Below are 20,450 nucleotides of genomic sequence, written 5' to 3'. Positions count from 1 at the left end.
TATGCTGAACAAAAATTGAGATTAAAAAACAAACGGCTCCTCAGATTTCAAGAAGATCATAAAGAAATTGTAAAAGATAAGTTAAAAAAACAGCAGAAGTATTACATAATCTTTCTAGTTAAGGAAAAGTTTAAAAACAGTAACAAACCTAGACAAAATCTAAAATCCTCTACTTGTATGCAGGGTTACAACAGGATTACATAGGCTAGCACCTCCACAACCACAAATCTATAACAAGGATTGCGTAATGTGGTATGTTGAACAAAAAATGAGATTAAAAAAGAAACAGCTTGTCAGATTTCAGCAAGATCATTAAGGAATGGTAAGTAATAGCCTAATAACAAACTGCTCTATAAATCATGCTTATCAAAATATATTTTATCTAGAGTACAAACTGCTGTACAACTACCAAGAGCAATCACGTAAGACAGACCATGAAAACAATGCTTATCAAAATATATATCATCTAGACAGTTCGACTGCTAATGAATATTGAGAAAGTAGTATAATCAACCAAAATAGCTGCTAACATGAAAAATTAACCATGAAAATCAAAACAAACATCACACTTCAACCAAAATAATCTCCTGAATGACGTAGGAAATTGATATCTCGAATATTAAGATTTTGAAAAATAGCTGCTAGAAACCAATCCACTGGATTCTTCAATTTCAGTTTCTAACAAAACAAAATACACACGACAATCACAAAGGCTACACTTTCAACAGTAAATCGTATTCAACTTGCCTTAGCTTGAGCCTTAAAACAGTTATGGCATCTTATAAGAAACAATTCCCATAAAAGCCTAATCAATACAAACAAGAGAGCAATTGAGCATAATCTCGAGAATGTACAGAAGAAATGGCATTAAAAAAATGATGATACTCATGTTTAGAAATATCAACAAAGCCATACAGGAACAGAACTAATTCAAACCCAGGTTGTATGAAAGAATTGACTGTTCTGAATATAATGAAGCTTATGTTTGGAACATAGGAGGGACACACAGGAACCAGAACACATTCATATCATTTAATCTACAAAGAAGCGGAATATGATCCAAATGAGGTAAGCCTTGAGACAGGTAACATCAACTAAACAAGCACTGCTCTTTGGCAATTAAAAGTTAAAACAATGAATCCAAACTTCATAATTCAGCAATTTTGAACTTCTGACCATATAACCTAATCACAGCAATATTCCATGCTGCCTTCTAAAGTACAATCTTAACCAGATTCATTAGGCCTATTCCTACAAATACAAACAATTGAATGAGGGAAATGGTTCCCAAATATTCAAGTTCATTAACGAAAAATTGAAACAAGCAACGAGAGGGCAGAAAAACGTTTAGCAAATATCAACATAGATACATAGGTAACATGCACTAAATAATTAGTTCCCTCTGCCAATTATTTACGCTAAATATAAACAATAGAACTCTTTAAATAAGCATTACAACGTCAAATACAGTTTTGTATGACAATTAAGTTTGCATTACAACGTCAAAGCCACTCAGGGATAGAAAACCATTCAAACCACTGGGTCTACACAAAGAACATAATCCAAGGCGAGCACCAAATATTGGCTACCATGACAATTAACAACACTAAATTTTAACTGCATATTTCATCAATTTTCAGTTGTAAACCATACAAAATTTAAGTTTGCACAAACCCCTAGAGGAAGGGACAGAAAATCATTCAAATTAGGTCTATGCAAAGAACTTAATCCAACAAAGGCAAGCATGAAATAATCACTATTTATCAACACTAAATTTAAACTGCATATTTCATTAATTTTCATTCGTGAACCATCCAAAATTTGCTGCAACACCATACAATCCAGCTTACCTTGGCTGGACTTAATTACTGGGTTCTAAAAGAACCCTTTGCCAAACCCAAACCAGTCCAGACTGGATTCTGGTCCTGGTCCTGGTCTGGCCTGGATTTGCCCAGGATCCTGTCCCAGGTCAAATCTAGAGGCCTGTAAAAGGACAGCCAGCAAATCGAACCCCAAAGAAGATCTGCTGGGAACAAACAAAAGGATATTCCGTTAATGAAAAAAAAAGCAAAATAAAATGCCATTAGCCCTAACAGACAGTTTTCCTTGGCCTAGAATGAATATAAGTTAGCACAGGGCTGCCACATGTTGTCACCTGCACGGTGCAACTTGTGGGGGTAGCCTGGGATCAGACTGGACCCTTATCCTGGCCCAGGTCTGGCGTGGATTCGCCCAGGGTCTTGCGCTGGATGAAATCTAGAGGCCTAAAGCAATATTCTGCGCAAACCTGGGGAGACTCAGCCTGGGACCAACAAAAGATATTTCTATAATTAGAAAAAAAAAACTGTTAATGCTAACAGTTAAAAAACTGCTAATCCTAACAGTTTTCCTTAACCTCGATTGAATATAAGGGGTACAAGGCTGTCACATGGTGTCACTTGCATAATCCCACTGGCATTGCTTGTGATTCTAACAAACCAGCTGATCATATTGATGCTCTACATGTAGAGCAACGTAATGATTTTTATTCATTTTCCACGTGCAGTGGCACTAATATAAACCATTTCTATTTAACTTTTAAAATGCAACAATTTATGTTGAATTAATAATTATAAATTATCAGTTGTGTTCTGTATTTAATTTTGTGCGAATAATGTATCTTTTGAACCCAACCATACCCAACCTGTGAAAAAAATTGGTATAAACTGCTGAACCCAAAACCTGAACTAGCAACATAGCCCAGGCCTAAAAAAATTGTCATGTCATATGCCAAGCATTTTTAAGTTAACAGAAGAAAAAGAAAGGTAGAATGAAATTTGCCATTAAGAGTTTGTGTGCGAAGAGATGAGGTTGGCAGGAGGGAGCAGGAATGACAATACAGCTTATAGAATTTTCAATATAACTAAAACAAAAATACTACTGAGCATTGGAAATTCATGCCTATGTGATTAAACTGCAAATCAGTTGCAATTGGCATCGATACAATTTGCCTTTTGCATGTGGCAAACAGCAGAACACATGTTTCCTTATCTCAAGTGAGTGAATGCAAAAAATCAACAGATTAAGGCTGGAAATTTCTTGCAACGAGTGTAGAAAATAGTACAAGCAAACAAGATTCTAGTTCAATTACATACAGATAACTTTTCTGATATAACCTCAAAGTTTCAAAAACAATGTGCCTAACGTCACCTAAACAGCTAACAAAACTTCTAAATATCATAATCTGTTATCTTACAATCAAAAAGCAAGCAAACTTCTAGCTCACTGTGCACAGATGTTGCACTAGTCTCTATCTGACCTCAAGGGTCACATCATGCCTCAATCTGCCCTAGACACCAATTTTGATTGTGAGGTACACATTCTAGTGGCTGCAAACACTCTTGCACCTGAAGCCACAATGTTATAAGAAACATTAGATATAACCTTTAGCTTGTTCTTAAATTCTAGCTCTTTTACTACAGGATGGACATTTGTAATGCTTAATGTGCTCAGCTCTTGCAGGGGTAATCTTCACACATTTTCCATGGAACCAATTCTCGCAAACATCACAGGCAATCCAAAAATCAGATGATTCTGCTGTATAAATTCCACCGCAGGATCCACAAAGGGTCTCCCCATGCTCCTCATCCTCTTCTTCATCCTGGCCTTCCTCTTCATCTTTGGGTTGTACTAACTTTGACATTTTCGGTTGAGAATCAGATGTTCGCTGCTAAAACCAAAAACAGAAACAAGTCATGTGAGCATATTATTTCAGGAAGTCCAAGTCCCTAAATGAGAAAAAAAGTGGCATATAGATAATCACGTAGGGTATAAGGACTCACTGACTTCCCTCCTGACTTGCTTTTGCTACTGCTGTTGTTGGTTACTGTTGATCTTTCCTTCACTTGCTTCTTTGCAGTTCCAGTAACAACCTCAAATATTGTTGGAAGTTCATTCATCAAGTTGAATAGCCGCTTTCTGCCAGCACACCAATTTCATTTAAACTCTCTAGGCTAAAACAGTCTAAAATTCATTCAAAACTTTTGTCCAGTAATGGGATGTTTCCCTTTTATAAGCTTAAAATATTCTCAATTTCTGGTTTCTGTTTAGATGTATTCCCTTCTTTAATAACTTGTCTTATTCAATAATAATTGCAAATCATTGCAAACTACAGAAGTACAATAAAAAAATATGTTTACCCATAACTTAACAGAATAAAATTTGCTGTATCCCTTTATTATCAATTGAAGCTTACCGTGTATTCATTTCAGTTCAGAAAACAACTTAGCTAATTTGTATAACCAACCATGAGCAGATCATTTATAATGTTCGATAGCAAAAGAAAAATGCACTTTTTTCGAATTATTAAAGGAGTAAGGTTGTCATGGGAATCCAAAGGGATAATAATGGTGCATGGTGGTATTTGCTTTACACAGACAAATTCAATAGCAACATACTAGTCTGCATGGTTTTTATCTACCATCAAGTACCTAGGAGCACATGCTTGCCTAATGCAATCCATACAAATACTTGTCCCCAACGATGGATCAAGATGTAGCACCCCAAAATACCGTGCAAAATTGTTTGAATAAATCAATTCCAGAAACTTCAAATAAATTAATAGGGTGAAAGCTAAAAATATTGCATTCCAAGTCCTCGGCATAAATCAAATTGCTTGACTTGTGAAAAAATCTAGTCAATCCGGTCTGTCTACAAGGTGGCACTTTTATTTTCAACTGATGAGAATCTAACAGCATCTCAAATAGTGGTGAGTCTTAGGTAATATCTTGTGTTCCTGAAATATAATTTTATGTTATCGCATTGCCAAGGCTCTTGCTCAGGTAGAAGCATTCTGATAACTGTATGCCATAAATAATTTTTATTCGGCATCACCCTAATCTTACTAAGAGATATAGTTTGTACTCTGGTATACAGAATATCAAAAACTCAGGCGTCAAGAAGCACTGCTCTTTTGCAGATCATTTTTGCTTCAAGTCTGTTTACTACTTTCGGAAGAGTCAAGAGTAATGTAATAACAATAGTGGTTGCTTTGAGTGCAACATCTTGCATGGTTCAAGCCCTCGCACAACATTATATATACTTAATGAGATTTTACTGTTTTAAGGCAGGCACACCCCAAAGGTTGTATAGGAAATATACTCAGTAATTAAGTATGAAAATTGCAATCAAACCATCACCAAAATATCAGGGAAAATACATGCAGTTTCCCATTATTGAGGTATTTGTAAATAGATAGGTAAAGGGAAAGTGACCTGCGAACCCAACACTACTTAAGAAATAGGGGTTACTATCACCATATGTTAAGTAATTGCTGTCACTGCATATGGGTTATTCTATGTAGAGCCCTAAGAGCCCTAAGAAATTGGCCGATAGAAATTCCTTCCCCAAATTCATAGGCGGGAAACTCTAAGAGCCCTTCCATCTGATGTGGAGTCTAGGTCTAGGTTGGCCCACTAAACAAAGGGAAACATTGGGAAATCAAAGTGAATGTCCTGGGCCGCAAGTTTTAAAAAAAGAGATCATGAAAAATCGGAAGTAAAGGCATTGCATTTTAGCAGCGCAAGTGACACAGAGAACATGAAAGCTTGTGTCAGTGGTTGCAAACTTCACAGAGATAGCAGCAACGGATGCTTCTCACGGGGAACTTTTTGGCAGCACATTATCCAGAACAAATCAATTGAGATAAAAGTAAGTTCAATCCAAGTGAAGTGTACCTGTCATTCCTGTCAAAACCAAATCTTGCACCATAATAGACAGAAACTGCAGACAGCCAAGCATCACTATGTACAGCAACCAAAGACAGCCAATCCCTTTCCTGCATCCCGTCCCTTGCAAAGTTGATTCCTAAAGCTGGCTCAGGTATTTCAGGAGGCACCTCTTCTGCAGGTAGATTCACTTCCCATTGTTCACTAGGCAATCCATACAGACATAGATTGTCCTTATCTGTAACACATAAAGACAGTTACGACCAATATCACACAAAACAGAGTTTCAAAAAACAATGATTACCATAGGTCAATAACCCTAAACAAAGTAACAATTAAGACAAAATAGCAAAGTAATCAAAGATTCTTGAACAGTCATTTAATTCTACAGAATTCCAATGCTAGAAACAACAAGGAACTATAATACAAATAGCTTGCTTCTCAAACATCCTAATGTTCAATGTCCAACCTGCTACCTTGAAACTTGACTGCATAGAATACACAATAATTCATTCATGAGACAATGCAGCTCACTGATATTATTATTGCTACCTTACATGGCAATTCAATGACTAAAATTTCCAACAAAACAGAACAAGACTGATCTATAGCCTTGAGCATTATGAACTAAATTAATACGGTCCTCTCTTCCTTAAGTATATTTTAGAAGTTGAAAGACACATTCTATTATCATCACCTCAAAGAGTATAACAGCATGAACTATTGCCCAATGTACCTCCAGCATTCAGGTAAACCTAAAAATTGTACATCTAATATTCTTCGAAACAAATCTATGGCTTCCACAGCAAGTAATATTCAGTGTACATACGCTAATTCATGCCAAAATTCATTACAGTATAGCCCAGTTAATTCAGTATTAGATAATTCCTATTGAAATATTTGATTTTACTGTGTGAAAGGTTTTAGTTGCGATGTTTGGAGTAGGCTCCATTACAGTCATCTTCTCCCTGATGATGAACAGAGGATCTCACCTGAAAATTTAAAACCACAAAGTAAAATCCAGAAAATTCAACTCAGTTGAATAGCTATAAAAAATTTAAAATTCTACAGTCCTATGTGCGAAACATACAAGGATTGCTTACTCAATTTAGCTGTACACTTTCATCAAAGACATGGCATGTCTGGAAAAAATTTAAGTACATTACAGAGAAATAAGGGGTGTACATAAACATAATTAACTGCTTTGTTCTTTAATTTTTGGAGCAGACGTTGCATCTTCAAGCAATTCTAGCTAATTTCAATCTTTCAAATTCTAAAATACAACTGAAAGCCCTACACTGATTATAAATAAATATTCAGAAGTATTTCATACATGACCACTAAGTTTGGTCTATAACCTATATGAGATGAGATTATAAACAATTATCAATAAAAACAATTATTTTGAAACATTTTGAACACAACGACAGAAACAGGGGATATAACCTACCTGGATCACACTGGTTGTAAAAGTCCTCCACCTCTGTTCGAAGCCAAGCAAAAAAGTTAACTCCAAATAAGCATATGTTAAGATGCTACTGAAACTATAATTTAACAAAACGAAAAGTTGAATTATATAAATATGATAAATGTATACATAAATGCTAATATGCTATTCCAGGTGCCACAATTAAAAAAAAAATTGATACAAAACGTAACAGAAGAAGAAAATAATGCAACCACCGGTATATGCCACAGTTCGGTAAAGAGATCATAATTCAAAAAAATAATATCACAAACAAAATAAAATCATGAAAAAAATGTAAAGACATTGGTGGAAAATTTAAAAAACAAATCGAAAAATATGTATAAATATTATTAAAAAAATGTAAACAATACCTTGAGAACAGAGCACAATTGGAAATAACCATAATTTAAAATATATGAAAATATGTAATTTTAACTACTTAAATTATACAAACATATACTACAATTGGGCAAATTGAAAATTAATATTATAAATTATAAACCATGAAATAACATTAAAATGCTGAAATCCCTTGAATTTAATATACCTAACAAACTTAAAAATGAAAAAGAAAAATAAACCAAACCAAAAAAATGGAACGCATGGCTGTAGGTCAACCTTAAAACAATTGATTTCACAGTAAATCGGGAGCGGTTAAAAAAATAGTAGGAGTGACGAAAAAAGACCTATAATGAGAGCTTAAAAATTGCACACGGCTAGTTTCTAGCCCTAGTTTTTTTAAATAAATAGATACATTTGTAACCCTAATCTAAAATAAAATAGAGAACAAGCAAAATTTTCACTTTTAAGACTAACACACACTTAGTGTAGATTGCCCACAAGGAACCTATAAATTCCAAGAGGTCTTCAGTCGAGAAAATTTGTTCCAGATCGTTGTAAGGAATTACTTCCCTCAGACTCGGAAAACATCTGCACCGTTGATTTTCCGCAAAGTTTACATCCTAAACAATAATGAAATAGAGCAAAACAAAACCAAAAACACAGCAGAAGCCTTAATTTAATTTCAGGCGCTTTCTTCATATTAAATGACGGAAAAACTATAAAACCCGAAAATATCCGACAAAAATACTAGCTTAAATTGAAAAAAATCAAATGGCAGGGCCTTATGGGTGCAGAACATTTTTTTTTGGGAGCGAATTAGGCTTAGAAAAATCAATTTTCACAAAATTCAAATAGAAATTAAGTGGAAAAAATTGTAAAAAAAATCCCTCCATTCCTTCTTTCCCCTCGCGCCCCGCATCACAGCCAAACTAATTAAAAAAATAGGAAAAAAAGGAAGAAAACCGCACATTTCACGGTGCAAGTAACAATTAGTTTAGTACCCAAAAACCCCAAACAAATTCTCCACAATTTGTATATTTCAAAAAGAAAATCACAACCCACGAAAAGATAAAAACCGCATGTTCTATGATGCAGATCAATCTGAACAATCGTAACTTTTACACGGCAAATTGCATGAGCTCGAGGAACAAAAAGAAAAAAGTTCAATAGAAATCGTTATTTAATTAAAAACCATATAATATTTAACAAAGAAAGAATTGAAGGAAGAAAAGTTTAAAAAAAATAAAAAAACTAAGAACGAAAAAACAAATATTCTCCGTGTCGCACAGCCTGAGATTAAACTGAAAACACTGAAACCCCAAATCACATTAAGACGAAAAAAAACCATCATCATAACAAAATTCAAGAATAACAGACAGAACGAGCCAAATAAGAATGAAATTTGAAGAAAAACAAACAAACCAGTAGTGAGGGCTTTGATCAAAGCAGCTCGTCGTCCTTTAAAATCCTTGAAAACATCTTCAACACTGCGTCTAACAGAACCTCCGCCACCTTCCATTTGTGAAAAAAAATAAAAAATTTCAACTTTCTTTCTTGATATTGAAAAAACAATTCCTGTGTTGAAAATAATATTAAGAGAGCAGAGGCGAGGGTGCGAATCGCAGAAAATGTATCTTCTGCAAAGCTTAAGGCTGTGAAAAACCAGCACGAAGGAACAGATCAGCTATTCCAGGCGCACTGTTGAGCAAATAATAAAAACCCTTTCTAATCCTCCCCTTTAATAGAGAAGTCTAATTCAAACAATGGTATTTCTCTACCCTTAGTCATATATCATTTATAGAAAGAGAGCGTGTTCATAGTTTTTTAATTAATTAAATAATTAAGGAGGAGAAATAGATTTTCATAATATACTAACACTGCATCTTTGGTATGTAGAGAAAATTTTAATAACAATTTTTTAATTTTTTCAATACTGAAATATCGATAAAATCTTAAATAGCAATGATATTAAAATTGAAATTTCTTTTAAATCATACTGATTTTTTTTATTATAATAGTTAAAAACTGTTAATTCAAAGTATTTCTTTTATACTACAACAATCTAAAAATATTTAGAATATTTAACTATTACTAAAATCAAATGATATACAACACTTACAAGATTATGAATGTAAGCCCAATTTTGTGTTGGATCATATGACTACTTAATAGAATAATAAGATCCAAATAAAATAAAGGCCTAATATGATGCAATACCCTTTTTCAATGATGTAACATATTGAAGAAAATATAGTGTGAAAATTATATTTGTTAGTGTAAATAATTATTCATCTTGGATATTATTACACCTTACTTAAGTTTACTTTGGAAATGCATCTCATAGTAGTTTGGGTATGAGACACTTGGGTGTTTGTGCCACATTGGGATAGTGTGTGTAGGAGAATTTTCACCTTTTGTGGATTTATCTTGTTGTTAAACTCCACATTCAGTGGGTGATCCACCTCATGTGGAATATTATATTGTTTCTCCTACCTACCCACACATATTTCCTACCTACCCTTGTTTCTTATTGAGCCACATGTCATGTTTGTGTGCTCACATATCCATATAGCCTTGTCTATATAAGCAGGCTCATATTCATTGTATGTAACACTTGATGATCCAGTTGATCAATATTTTCATCTTGATAGAATACAGTTTATTTCTATCATTTATTTTGCTTTCTCTTATTTGTGCTTTCCATTGCCTCTTGATCTTGGCAAAATCTCACGTGGTATTAGAGCTGGTCCATGTCTCACATGGTCTCAGAGCCATTAGAGTGCCATTGGTTTGTCAATTGAGAAAAATTTGATGCTATTTGGGGTTTGCATTTTGGAGTTTTCTATTGCGGGTTATTATTGAAGCTTGATGGGTCAAATCTGAGGTCACCATTGGATTGAGGAGGTCCAAAGAAGTCAGTTTTGCCTTTTGTTTCATCCAAATCGGACTTTGGAGGCCAAATCTAGAGGCGTTTCAAGTTTGAAGCTGCGGCGGAAATTTTCCAGAAATTATAATTTTGTAGCCAATTTTCAAATAGCGATATCTCACTCATCCTGACTCCTTTTGTCAAGCAATTTTTTTTGTTTTGGGGTAGAATTTTGTGATCTATACAGTGGTATAGGAGTTTTTTAATTTTCGGATACAGGTTTTTCGGAAATCATGAAATCTCGATTTTTTACAACTTTGGAGGCTTCATTTGGGCTCATATGGAATCCTTTTCAGGTGCTTTTTTTTTTTTAAGTGCATAATTTTTTGTCTACTTTCATAATCTGCCATTTTTTTTCAGTGAATTTGAGTAGAAATTGTACTTTCCGTATTTGGTCATTTTTAGCCTATTTGGTACTTGTATTTTGCTTGGATCTCAGTTTAGATCACTAGCAGTATTTGTTGAAGTCTCTTATATCTCATTTTGAGAAGTTGTAATCAATGAAATTAGAAGTGCACTTTGCCATTATTTGCAAGTGCCAACATGATATTTTTATGGGGGGTCAGTTGTTCATTTATATCTCTTGGTGAAATTCCATTCGGGGGCATCTTCATCTGCAGTATTCTACAGGGCTTCTTTGTTGGTGGCATCATTTTTCATGTTTCCACATTTGAATATTTTATCATGATGTATGCTCTTGCTTGAACAATGTTGTACTCGCACTATCATAAAGTGTCACACCTCTTTGTATATTATCATCGTTGACATATTTGATGTAATCCTCTTGTATACATAGATTAGGAATATCTTGTGAGACTTGGTGCATGGATCCAATTGAGACTTAGATTGTACACATTTGTGCATGGCTCCTATGAGACTTGGATTGTACCAGTATTTCTGCTATTTCTGAGTATCCAGATGATGCTCACAACAAGTTGTCTCCATGCCTGATCCTCATTTTTGTGCAGCGAGTGATTCATCGTCATCGACTTGGTACCTGGTTTTGTCACACTTTGACATTATTGGTTCAACATTTTCTCTCTTTCTTCCTTATGGGGAGGCATTTTGGTCAACATCATTGGACCATCTTTGCAGGAGATTCAATATTGAGAGCATTGTGTGCTTTCATCATCTCTCTTTTGGGGGAGGGTTTTTTCCCATTAGGTTTTTCTCTCTTTCCTCGTTTTATGGGAGATTACATTTGCATTTGTACATGGGTACCTAACATGGCCTCGTAGCCCAGACCCATCTTGCATTTCTTAGTTGCATTGTAGACTTTAGTGCATTCCTCTAAGTTGCACTTAAGAGGGGGTGCTAGTGTAAATAATTATTCATCCTGGATATTATTACACCTTACTTAAGTTTACTTAGGTACATGCATTTCATAGTAGTTTGGGTATGAGACACTTGGGTGTTTGTGTCACATTGGGATAGTGTGTGTAGGAGAATTTCCACCTTTTATGGTGTGATCTTGTTGTTACACTCCACATTCAGTGGGTGATCCACCTCATTTGGAATATTATATTGTTTCTCCTACCTACCCACACCTATTTCCTACCTACCCTTGTTTCTTATTGAGCCACATGTCATGTTTGTGTGCTCACATATCCCTAAGCCTTGCCTATATAAGCAGGCTCATCTACATTATTTATACGGGCAATCATTGAACATCTTGTAATGATCCAATTGATTATATTTTGCATCTTGAGGCTTGGTGCATGACTCCAATTGAGACTTAGATTGTACACATTTGTGCATGGCTCCCGTGAGACTTGAATTGTACTATTATTTCTGCTATTTTTGAGTATCCAGATGATGCTCACAGTAGGTTGTCTCCATGCCTGATCTTCTTTTTGTTGCAGCGAGTGATTCATCGTCATGGACTTGGTACCTGGTTTTGTCACACTTTGACATTATTTGTGCAACATTAGCTCTCTTTCTTCCTTATGAGGAGGTATTTTGGTCATCATCATTGGACCATCTTTGCAGGAGATTCAACATTGAGGGGGGGCTTCATGGTCTCTTTTTCTCTCTTATGGGGGGGACATAGTTTTGTTCTTCTCATTCATGATTGAGAGCATTGTGTGTTTTCATCATCTCTCTTTTGAGGGAGGGTTTTTTCCCATTGGGTTTTTCTCTCTTTCCTCGCTTTATGAGAGATTTCATTGCATTGGTTTGCATGCATTTGCATTTGTACATGGGTACCTAAGTTGGCCTCATAGCCGGGACCCATATTGGATTACTTAGTTGCATTGTAGACTTTAGTGCATTCCCCTAAGTTGCACTTAAGGGGGGGTGTTGGTGTAAATAATTATTCATCTTGGATATTATTACACCTTACTTAAGTTTACTTTGGAAATGCATCTCATAGGAGTTTTGGTATGAGACACTTGGGTGTTTGTGCCACATTGGGATAGTGTGTAGGAGAATTTCCACCTTTTGTGGACTTATCTTGTTGTTACACTCCACATTCAGTGGGTGATCCACCTCATGTGGAATATTATATTGTTTATCCTACCTACCCACACCTATTTCCTACCTACCCTTGTTTCTTATTGAGCCACATGTCATTTTTGTGTGCTCACATATCCATATAGTCTTGCCTATATAAGCAGACTCATATTCATTGTATGTAACACTTGATGATCCAGTTGATTAGTATTTTCATCTTGATAGAATACAGTTTATTTCTATCATCTATTTTGTTCTCTCTTATTTGTGCTTTCCATTGCCTCTTGATCTTGGCAAAATCTCACATGGTATCAGAGCTGGTCCATGTCTCACAATATTGACAAATCTTCAATCATTTTAGAAGCTATAGTCCTTTTTCAAATTGTATGTCATACTCTTTCTTTATCTTGTACTTGAACAAATATTATAATTTCCTTAATATGTATAGTAATCTCAACATATGATACAATCAACAAAAATAAAGTTATAATTGCAAAAATAGATGGTACAACCAATATTAATAAGGAAACATAGCAACACAAAGGTATGAGAATATCAATAATTATATAACCAAAATAAAAACAAAAGTTTGTCATTGATGCATCAAATAATACACTAAACACTAAAATCACTTCAAATTGATATCAAATATGAAATTCTCAAAAATCATTGGAACTTTCAATCATCAAACTAGAATTGAAGTATTTATAATCTCTAAGCACAAATGTGATTCTCAAATGAAATCACCTCAAGTAGAGACTACTTAGAGGGTTTTTGTCCTTTGAATTTTTACACCAAAATATTTTTCATCTTTAGATGTGGAGATGAACAAAATACTATAGCTCTTATATAAAGGTTTTTAACAATAACAACAAATGCCTTTTTTAGGCCAAACTCTTCTTTTATATTTGTCTTCTTTAATTTTGAGAACTTTTTCCATTTGTTATTTCTTTCAAAGGTATCAAAAACACTTGAATAAAATATTTTATTAGACCTACTTAAATAAAATAATAATAATAAAATACAAGTCATCATTTGTAAAATATTATAAAATAGAGTAACTTGAACAACTTAAAATATTATTATTAAATTATTTCCCTAACTTCATCTCTTAGCCTACAAGAACTAAAATTTGGGCTACAAGTCCTCCAAATAAATTATTCTGAAAAGGGGATATGGCAATCCACCCTTCCTAGAATGGTTGGTCCTCCCATGTAGCATCTTTAGTTGATAGATTTCCTAGCATTCCAGGTATTTTTTTATGGCCATATTCTTCAATCTCTTCACTTTGTGTCCATTGACATCTTCTTGCATCAATATCAACTTTCCCTTAACATCCAAAGGAGGCAACTTTGCTAAAGGTGTGATGTGTTGTTCGAGTACCCTTTTGAGCCATGAAACATGAAACACATTGTAGATCTAATCATTTTTAGGTACTCAAGTTCATAAGCAAATTTTCTAATTCTCCTCGAGATCCTATAGAGTTTATAAAAAAACTCCTTTTCTCTTGATGGACAATTTCTTGTATGATTACAATGTCAAAAAAATCAAGTCTTTAACCTCAAATGTCCTCTTTATTTGGTTTTGTTTTGCATATGGTGTTTGAATCAATGAACACTGAGAAGGGGAGGTGAATCAATGTTCTCCAATTAACAACTTTCTTAAACTGATTCTTAAACCATCCGATGCAAATGAATAATAGCAAAGTGCAGAAACTTAACACACACAAACACAAAACTATAACACCAAAAATTTTACGTGGAAACCTGGAAAGGGAAAAACCATGGTGGTATTGAGACCCACAATATTATAATATTGTGATAAGGCTCGTATAATAATATTACAAGGGAATGCACATGCATTCAATCACACTGCCTAGAGCTCACTGCTCAATTACAAAGAAGAGGGCTACAACCCCCAGAGGACTCACTATCCTACAAATGATTACAAATGATAACTGATTGTCTGAACTAATGAATAACATCTACAAATTCCAAAATGCAGTTCCACTTAAGCACAAAAAGTCTTCTTCCACTATTCTGACTCGCTGCTCTGTTTTGCTCTGCTCTATCATATATCAGAGCATCAATCCAAGGATAGCGCATGTGAAACTGTGCACCAACACTCATACAATCTTTGCACACTCACATCTATCCCCAAAAATATCATACAAATTGGTCTTATATATCTACACCACTTGATTAGGTCACAAATATGTCGACTTCAAAATATTTGCAAAACATGAAACGTGTAACAATAAGTCAGCTCAATCCGATTACAAATCCATATGCGAACCTAAACAAATTGATAATATGCTTCACACATGTCATCTTGACCACCTCAAACTCCAAACCAATCACCTAAATCATCCCAAAGATTTAGCATAACATGCTTCATCACTAATCACCAAAATAACCCTATTCTTCCTGAAATCCCATATACCGGATCTTCTATCTTGCACGAGAATCAATACTAGAGACTAGGATTGTGAAATAAGTTGTTTCGAACATCCAATCAACTACCTCTTCCACCGCAACCAAAACTATGCAACCAAAATTGAGTTCTTCTTAATGTACCCATACTTTGTATTCCACCTTCCAGACTTAAGCAAAATGAATATCAAACTTCTAGTAGAATAATTTAGCATATACCGGATGTGATTTTTGATATAAGTTGCCATCAATGACAACCCTGAAACATTCCTCATGCACTAATCTCTATCGGTATAATGTCTCTTGCCAACAATCTCCCCCTTTGGCATTGATGACAACACTTGATGAAAAATGACACTGTTAAACCAAAACTGACATACACTGCAAAACTTCAAAACTTAAAAAATGTAACAACTCAACAAGCCCCCCCTAATAATATACACCATTTTTCATTCCTCTCTCTCCCCCTTTGACATCAATGACAAAGGTAGGTATCCGCCAAAATTTATGTACAAGGGTATACTCAATAACTTACAGAAATTTAAAAATGTCTGCAAAAATGGTCTTTAAAGACTACAAGTGGTCATCCCAACCTTTCTTCAGGTTCTCCAAAATATTTATGAGGGCACTAAATAGATAGGCATGCATCTCTGTTCCTCTAAGATTTGAAGGAACACTCTTATCGAGAGCATTCATAGCATCATGCTGACTACTAAGCAAAGTATCCAACCGAGAAGTGATTAGATTCCTGAGTTCTCTCACTCTACCAACTACTCTATCTTTTTCCTGATTAAGGCTCTTGATTTTGTCAAGTAGAGCCATCACCTAAGCTTCAAGATTGCTAGCAAAAACTGATTGGGGGGCATAAGACTGAGATATATCGGCTAATTGCCCTTCACATTCCTTGATCTTCTTATCAAGGTCAATAGTGAACTTAGGCAATAGAAGTCATGACTTATAAATCTTATCGCCTTCGTCCAATGCCTCCTGAATGGCCTTCATACCAAAAATCAAACTAGCCCTATCACCTTCAACCATTCTCAAAACAATCCTTAACCACATAGCATTGAATTGGCTAAGAACCTTTCCTTCAACAACTTTCTCTAAAGATACACAATAAGAATCCACTTATTTTAGCAAATTTCTCAGCTTAGCGGAGGATGAGTCTACTTTATCTTGCTTGAAAGATTGTAGAATTTTCTCCAACACACTTGTAGCCATGGATATGAGCTCTTTATCCTCAAAGTGATACTTTAGCAAGTCTTCACTGGCTTTATCCTGGGCGAGTGTTGCAAGCTTGAGTGCTTGGACATGAGATAGTGAGTTAAGATCGATAGGCCCTTTGGTGGGATCTATGTTGCTGATAATTTGCTTGCCCTTGTCTGATTTCATAGTGTCTCTTTCCACCAAAACCTATTCAATCTTATCTCCATCCTTCTCCTTCTCTGCCTTCTCTGCATCTTCTCCCTTTTCATCACCAACCTCCCCAGCTATCCTTTCTGGTTCAACAGTTGTTACCAGAGGATTTTGATCAACTTCACCGGAGTTTACAACCTATTGATTATCAACAATATCATCTACAACTGCAGCTTGTTCATCCAGAACTTTGGTCTGTACTTTCGGAATGGAAGTATCATCCCGTGTATGCACTTTTGGATGGGTTTCACCTTTTATTAGATTTATCTCACACTGGTTCTCTTCCAAAACTTTCTTCAAAATTGCTTGTTTCCTTAGCTACTTCATCAACCTTTCTGAACATGATCATATTAACTTTGGTTTTGCTTCTAAATTTACTCTTTGCAATCTTAAGAATTATGTCTCCTTCACTCTTAGAAATTATTGAGCTCAGATTAACCAATACATACTCTTTCATTCTCTCATCTTGAAGACTAGTCGTATGCCTTCTGGCATCAAAAATTTCATATAGATCCTTTGGAATCATTGATGGTAATTCTATTAGGGCTTTACTATATACATTCATTTATTCTACAACTTCTTCTAATGTTCTCTTACCATTCTCATCACAATTCTCATACCATTTTGATACATGTTCTAAATTTTCTTCCTTTACTACTGTATCAACTATCTGACTTAATGTGATGGGGGGCACAATAGTGTAGTTACCTTCAAGTTCCCCGGACTTCAATGCTTCATCAAGCTTAGACTTGGGCTTCTTGCTTGATCAAGGTCTTCCGGATTGCTCACCTTCAACTATTGGCTTCTTGCTTGGTTGACCTTCACTGAATGGTTGCTTCTTGACTATCCTGGCAAAAGTAACAATCTTCTTCACTTCCCTCACTGCTTCATTTGATTCAGTCTCTTCTTCTACAGTGGCTTCCACATAAACTCTTTTTGGCTTCCCTTTCTTCCTCTTCTCTGCTCCACTAGATGATTTGGATTGAGGGTTTGGTGGAGGGACATGCTTTTGAGCATCAAAAGAAGTTGTTGATCTTGTTTTCCTTGGCTTAGGAGGAGTAGAGGTCGGTTTGGTCTTCTTGGGTTTGACCACGTCCTCCTCTTTTAAGATGTTCTGCTCCTAGGTTCTGCGAATTGCCTCCTTTAATATTCCCATCTCCTCTGCCAGTTGCTCCACTTCCTTCCTTATTTTCCTCTGCCTACCGAGTTTGGTGAATTGAGAGTGAAAACTTAAACTTTTCTCTTTATAAGTCCCATATCTTTCTTCCTTTTCATCCTCCGTCTTACTCAAAGATGTTGAGCATACGCATCAAGAGTATTAGCATCAAGCTTATACCCCATGGGCATGATCCACACTATCCTTGGTTCAACGTCTTTCGTTAGGCATTGGTCAATTTACACCATGAAGCATATGGTGTCCTCATACTTCTCCACAATTTCCTTCGAGATCCTTTCCCTGCTTTGCATCATGCCTTGGAAGGATTTAAAGTAACCCTACAGGGTATCTTTATGTGCTTGATCATCTCCTAATCCTTGGAAGGCTTCTTTGATTTGCACCACCACCGGTTTGTCATGTGTTGTAAGGATCCACTTGTCCTAACCATAGTTTAACCATCTTAATAACTCACAGTTACAATTAAACTTAAATTATCATTAATGCATATGCGATGTTTATGTTAATTGACATGCAAATAATGAGAGAAATTTAACATTCATGTAATTCAAGTCTAACATGCGGAACTTAACATGCGGATCATGATTATCATGCAACTAAATGCAACATATCAAAAGCGAAGTAAATGTGCATGAAGATTAAGTAACATGCAAAAACAACAATTATCAATGATTTCTATCTAAGTGCACGCATACCTAGAAATAAATCGCATGCATGAGTCATTACAAATTAAATTAACATGCAAAATGCATAATTAAATGAACAAACTGAAAATTAAATACAAACATGGATGCATGCGAAAAATAAATCTAATCTACGGAAAGTAAATCATGCATTGTTAGTGGGTTAGTATCTTTTTCTCTCTTTCTTTTCATTAGTTACATTGCATGACGACTTTCTGTCGCATTACATCATGGACCTCATGGGTCTTTTACATAACTTTTACATGTGACCTTTTTGGTCTTTTACAATAAGATACAATATACATCATATAATTATTACAAAAAATTATATGAATTCTTTGATTCTTTGTCTTTGGATGTGTCATCTCCGTTGTCTTGGACAAACTGGATGACATACATATTACCCAAGCATTTTATCCGCCCAACCAAACGAAGCTTACGCTTCTCGGATGCCCATAAGATCCCATCCCTCACAATGAAGTTCCCTAGCAAGCTGGTACCAACTGGCAGGAATGGAACCATATGCATTCATGTAGAACTAACAACCCATCCTAGTTGAACTAACTACATGTGTTACGGCAGGGAGAAAAATAAATAATATTGATGGCCATCATTACCCTATTGGGGAGGTGAAGAAATCACCCTTCCCTGATTGACCCATAACAAGCACCCTATTCCAATCATCCCTCATAGACAAAAAAATTATATTAACCCCTTCCAGATTAATAACATTCATTATATTTATTATTGAATTTATTAATTTCTCAATCTTTTCCTATTTGTAATATTTAATTCCAATTATTCAAATTCTTAAATAATTGTGTATATTCATTTTAAATTCTCTTTTTTTTAAACAAATAGGAATGAGTTCTAAACCCAATAATTATATGTATGTAGTGTCATAAAATTGTGACCCTAGCAATTTTTGACTGCATTAGGGTCCTCACGCATGCAAGTTCAAATCCTCTAGCTTGATCGAAGACCAGAGATTGCCTAGCCTTCAGAAACAACTTCTTCCTTGGCCTTTGCATCACCCCATTTGCACTATGTCCTAGAGAAAAGGGTAGGACAGGGGCGTGGTGCCATTGTCCCCCCTTAGACAAGGGTGTGGCGCCCTTGTGCTCCCAAGATAGGGGCGTGGTGCCCCTGTCCCTGTCCCTGCCCTATTTTGGGGCAGGACCCTTCCTAGGGTTGCATTGTTGGTTGTGCATCGAGCGGGAAACTCCCTCGATGTCGACCCGTGACAAAAATCAAATCCACTAACATGTATTTAAGGAAAATTCATCCTCTCATTTGCATGAGTTCAAGAAGTTGAAGTTGGTCAAGATTGGAGTGTGCACAAGCGATCAAGCATTCAAGCATTCTTTTCCAGCATTGAGTATTCTCAAGTCTCCCTTCAAGGATAGGTGTTGCATTCAAGTCAAGGATTCAACCATTGAAGAGGAGATTGATTTCAACATTCAATTCCACACAAGCATTTCTATCAACATTGCTACTACAACCTCCCTTGAGGTGATTTACAATTCATTCTTTCATTTACGACTGCTTGCAAGTACTTTCTTTCATTACTTGGTTAATTCCAAAACTGAGGTTTGACCTAAAGGCAAACCCCTAATCCCAACCCATTTTCCTCTCTTTTATGTGTATAGGTTGCAGGTGCATAGCTGTACTTTCAGATTCGGGCTTCATTTGCAGAGGCAAAAAAACCCTTTTCATTTCGCGGATTTTTCGGAGGACCATGTACATTCCCGCCGCGGTCCGAGCAACTTTTCCTCAAATTCGCAAGGCGAATTTGTTTCGACATATTACTGTCAGATCCAGGTGCACAACTTCATCCCATATTCTGATCTCAA

General features: G+C 35.5%; 1 protein-coding gene across 2 annotated transcripts; it reads right to left on the bottom strand.

The window, feature by feature from the left end:
- Positions 1–3,040: 3,040 nt before the first annotated feature.
- On the bottom strand, positions 3,041–9,281 carry LOC131064652 (PHD finger protein ALFIN-LIKE 4). Of its 2 annotated transcripts, none has more exons than XM_057998876.2 (5): positions 8,938–9,281; positions 7,156–7,188; positions 5,715–5,943; positions 3,822–3,957; positions 3,041–3,709 (listed from the first exon to the last, which is right to left on the bottom strand). In XM_057998876.2, exons 1-5 carry the CDS (start codon positions 9,032–9,034, stop codon positions 3,437–3,439), a joined length of 768 nt encoding a protein of 255 aa, XP_057854859.2. In that variant the 5' UTR covers positions 9,035–9,281; the 3' UTR covers positions 3,041–3,436. The 2 variants fall into 2 exon arrangements, with proteins under 2 accessions (XP_057854859.2, XP_057854860.2); XM_057998877.2 differs by having other exon boundaries at positions 3,041–3,706.
- Between the last annotated feature and the right edge of the window lie 11,169 nt (positions 9,282–20,450).

This window comes from Cryptomeria japonica, chromosome 9, assembly GCF_030272615.1.
Source record: "Cryptomeria japonica chromosome 9, Sugi_1.0, whole genome shotgun sequence".
In the NCBI taxonomy this organism is placed as follows: domain Eukaryota; kingdom Viridiplantae; phylum Streptophyta; class Pinopsida; order Cupressales; family Cupressaceae; genus Cryptomeria; species Cryptomeria japonica.
The sequence above is the reverse complement of the archived record's forward strand: the minus strand, read 5'-3'. Positions and strand labels throughout refer to the sequence as shown.